This window comes from Micropterus dolomieu, linkage group LG08 (genome assembly GCF_021292245.1).
Source record: "Micropterus dolomieu isolate WLL.071019.BEF.003 ecotype Adirondacks linkage group LG08, ASM2129224v1, whole genome shotgun sequence".
In the NCBI taxonomy this organism is placed as follows: Eukaryota; Metazoa; Chordata; class Actinopteri; order Centrarchiformes; family Centrarchidae; genus Micropterus; species Micropterus dolomieu.
In genome coordinates, this window is record NC_060157.1 from 5,194,928 (window position 1) to 5,198,753 (window position 3,826).

Below are 3,826 nucleotides of genomic sequence, written 5' to 3' on the forward strand. Positions count from 1 at the left end.
TGTCTTTTATACAGGTAACGAGGTGAGGCGGGTGTATTTGATGTAGATAATTGGTTGGGATTGGGGCTGTGTCTTAAAGAAAGACTAACTGGCTTGTAGGAGCCAGAATACTTGCTGTTTGGTAGGGGGTCATATACTTGTTTTTCCTCATCAGATGGTTATCAATTTTTATAAATTCATATGATGTGATTTTCTGGAATTTTCTTTGGGATTCTGTCTTTCACTGTTAGAATGTACATATGATTAAAATTATAGATCGTTGCATTCTTTGTAAGTGGGCAAACCTGCAAAATCAGCAAGGGGTCAAATACTTTTTTCCCCCACTGTATATATATATATATATATATATATATATATATATATATTTTGATGAAACTCTATTGCAGGGCGGTTGGTTAAGAGGTCAGAAAAAAGCTCAGGCACGAATCTTCTCATAAAATGTAATCGCAATCAGCCCATTAGACGACGAGATACCTTGTGTTATTAGTTATTTTGTCATGTTATGCTATAGGGATGCAGATAGAGGTTTCTAAAATCACAAATGTGCTTTCCCTGAAGAGCATTGATGAGCTCAGTGAATATAATGTCAATCTGATCATTAGATTTTGATATGTCTAATGTACCAGTGGAAATGTTGGCCATCATTAGCAGGATCCTCTAGAAATGATGAATATCCACCAGGGAATTCATGACAATCTGATCCTCTTCCTTTGGAGTCTAGATCAAATTCTTGTACTGAACACCACTTATTCAAAAATGCATCACCAGGACTCCTGAAGCCTTTTTTATTAGCTTTATGAAGTAACATTTCTAAAAACATTTCTACGCCTCCTGTGAATTTTTGTGATGACTGGTACTAACATTATTGTTTATTGTCTTTCAGGTGTGTCATGACCTTCTGGATCATCCAAGGTGAGACTGACTTCTGCATGTCCAAGTGGGAGGAGATAATCTACAACATGGTGGTAGGCATCATCTACATCTTCTGCTGGTTCAATGTCAAGGAAGGCCCCAGCCGCTTCCGTATGACCGTCTACTACTCTGTGACGCTGGCTGAGAATGTGGCACTGACTGCTGCCTGGTACACCTACCGTGGCCCGCATACCTCCGACTCCTACGCCCTGGTGGTGGTGTGCCTGGTGGCCTGCAGCTTTGCCCTGGGAACCTTCTTCATGTTGGTATACTACTGCTGGCTGCACCCTGATGGGCCCGTTCTGGGCTCACAGTGGGGAGGATGTGTGGACGAGGGTGTAGTGGGTGCGGGAGGGGTAGCAGGAGTGATTGATGCCTGCCTCACCCCATCCCAAGGGTCCCAAACAGACATGGTCATCACCAGCCCTCCAAGGACTCTCCCCAGGACTAAAGACACAGGGGAGCCAGTTCCCGGGGAGCGAGACAGAGACAGGGACAGTTGCCTGCCTGTCTTCCAAGTACGTCCCTCCCCTTCCTCCTCTCCTGCACTCCTTCACAGGACCTCCTCCTCATCCCGTGCACAGGACGGCCCAGTGATCCGTATCGACCTTCCGAGAAAGCGATATCCGGCCTGGGATGCGCACTTTATTGACCGGCGCCTCCGCAAGACTATTCTGCTTCTGGAGACCACATCAGCCGTCAGCCCCAGGATACAGTACAGAAGTAGCATGATGGGCAGCAAAGAGGTATTAGAATATGAAACAACTGTCTAAGCCAACAGGGGCTCTTGAATTTAAAAGTGCAGTCTGGGACCAAGGCTGAGCCTGAGATCAGTTCTCATCCCAGGACTACCTACCCCAGGGGCAGCATGGAAAGGAGACACTGAGTGTCAGGCAACTCTTTAAGAATAGAGGTTGTCAAACTTGATTGTAAAATGTAAAGCGCAAGCTGGGACCAAGGCTCTCCCCTTAGGCTACAGTACAGGAGTAAGTAGCATGAATGAGCCGGGGAAGTAAATAGAATAATACTGAACTGGGATAATCTTCACCTTTTCTAAAAGCTTGGAGGTGAGACATTTAATCTCTCATCCTGGGACCAAGGAGTGTTAGATTTAGTTTCATCCTGCACGGTCAGAACAAGAAGTAAAAGGATTTGAGAGGAATGAAGTTGCAGAGCTTGACATATTTGAGAAACTGTCTGCTGCATGAACTTGAGCCTCGGATCCTGGAGACTCAACAGAGACTTACCAAGGAGCTTTTAGAGACTAGTTGCTAGAGTTTGCACAGGACATGCAATCATTTGGTTTGGTAACAAATTAGACACTGACTAAAAATTAGGGAATCATTATCTAATAAATATTGCTTTAGAGATTTGCAGGTCAGAATTCACCTAGACGTCTAGGTTCAAACTGTGCTGAATTTGTTTGAAAAGTGATGTCTAGCTTTTTTTAGAAATCTAGGTTGCATATAATAGGTTAGATATGTTGTTTCAACAGCACTTAAATTAATATGTTGAAGTGAAACAGGACATAAATACAGGATAATATATATTAAAAATGTGAATGAAACATAACTATAACGTAGATATTTCACTTTTCAACCACATTTAGCCTAGTTTTAACCAAAGCAGGTAGATTTATTTTTACCTCAAAATCACCAATTCATTGCTAAATGAGTGTGCTTTGTATTGTGAGAGTATGGTACATTTATACTTAACAGGAACTAATTTGGTTTTAGGAGGGAGGCAGAGAAGATTTAGTATAATTTTTTTACACCACCTTGATTCCAAAAGTTTGCATGTCCCTAACAAACTTTGGTTACTGTCCTTTGAGCATTCTGTTCGTGGTGTCTAAAGAGAAATGTGGTCAACACTGTACACCAGTCTCATGAGAACACAAGGTCCATGAAATGTAGGCTCACAAGTCTCACAATCTAGGTCCGGATGGTTTATGAAATGTATGCCTGAAATACAAGTGATAACAGTCATCCATCCATATGGAAGCAGCCATAGCAAAAGTCCCACTGTTTAGATCCCACTGTCACCCCCAACCTGAGAAAGGACTTGTTTTGAAAAATCAATCAGGACTGGATGTAAGGTGGATGACTTCTGCTTTGGCTACGACAATATGACATGCTGTAACTCACCACAAACAGGCCTGTGATGTACAGTTGAATAAATGCAGATGTCAGATAAGCTATTATAATAAGCTGTAGTTAAGTGAGGAATGATTTTTGGTTGAAGAAGCTTCGTTTACTCGTAAGAGTCTAAATGTTGTCCACTTTTCTTGGAATACATACCATGTAGGGGTATGAAGGATATCATGAGCAAACTCATGCTATGAAAACATTTTCCAGTGTTTGTTTTTTAGGGAGAACAGTAGCTGACGAGAGATAGGCTATGTCTTTCAATCAGGTCAACAGACCCTAAAGAAACCTAGAACGGTTTGTGGGAATGTGAAAACACATACAGTCAGTGGTACAGTAACAGTGTAGGAAAACTGGTAACAAAAACTCAAAGATGCAAAGTACCATGATATTTTTGCAGGCTAGCTAGTTAGCAATAGCTGCTGTTTGTTGTTACAGACTTTTTGAAAGGCTATTTTGTTTACAAAATGAAACCATGTACAGGCCTTTGATTCAAAGTAGATATGTGGACTGACTTTACTTCATCAGTAGACTGATCGGGGGGAAAATGAAATGGTAAGAACTGATGAGAACTTCTCTTTGCACCTTTAAACTGCTGTTGCGATGCCCTGAAGCAAGGAGCAACAAAATCAACCAATTTCAGAGGTCGAAGTTTAAACACAGGTGTGAAAGAGTGTTACTATCAATTAGAAGCAGCTGGATCCTGTTAAAGTCAAGCATGATCAGCAACAATACCTGAAGGAAGAACAGTTTTTAAAAAATCACTAGCA

General features: G+C 41.7%; 1 protein-coding gene across 1 annotated transcript in view; it reads left to right on the forward strand.

Moving 5' to 3' along the window:
• xkr7 (XK, Kell blood group complex subunit-related family, member 7) overlaps window positions 1-1,910 on the forward strand; it is a 96,627-nt gene extending 94,717 nt beyond the window's left edge. Inside the window, exon 7 of the mRNA XM_046056410.1 lies at window positions 884-1,910. Coding sequence (XP_045912366.1) covers window positions 884-1,685 — 802 coding nt within the window. The 3' untranslated portion in view covers window positions 1,686-1,910. The remainder of the gene's footprint in view (window positions 1-883) is intronic.
• Window positions 1,911-3,826: the final 1,916 nt, after the last annotated feature.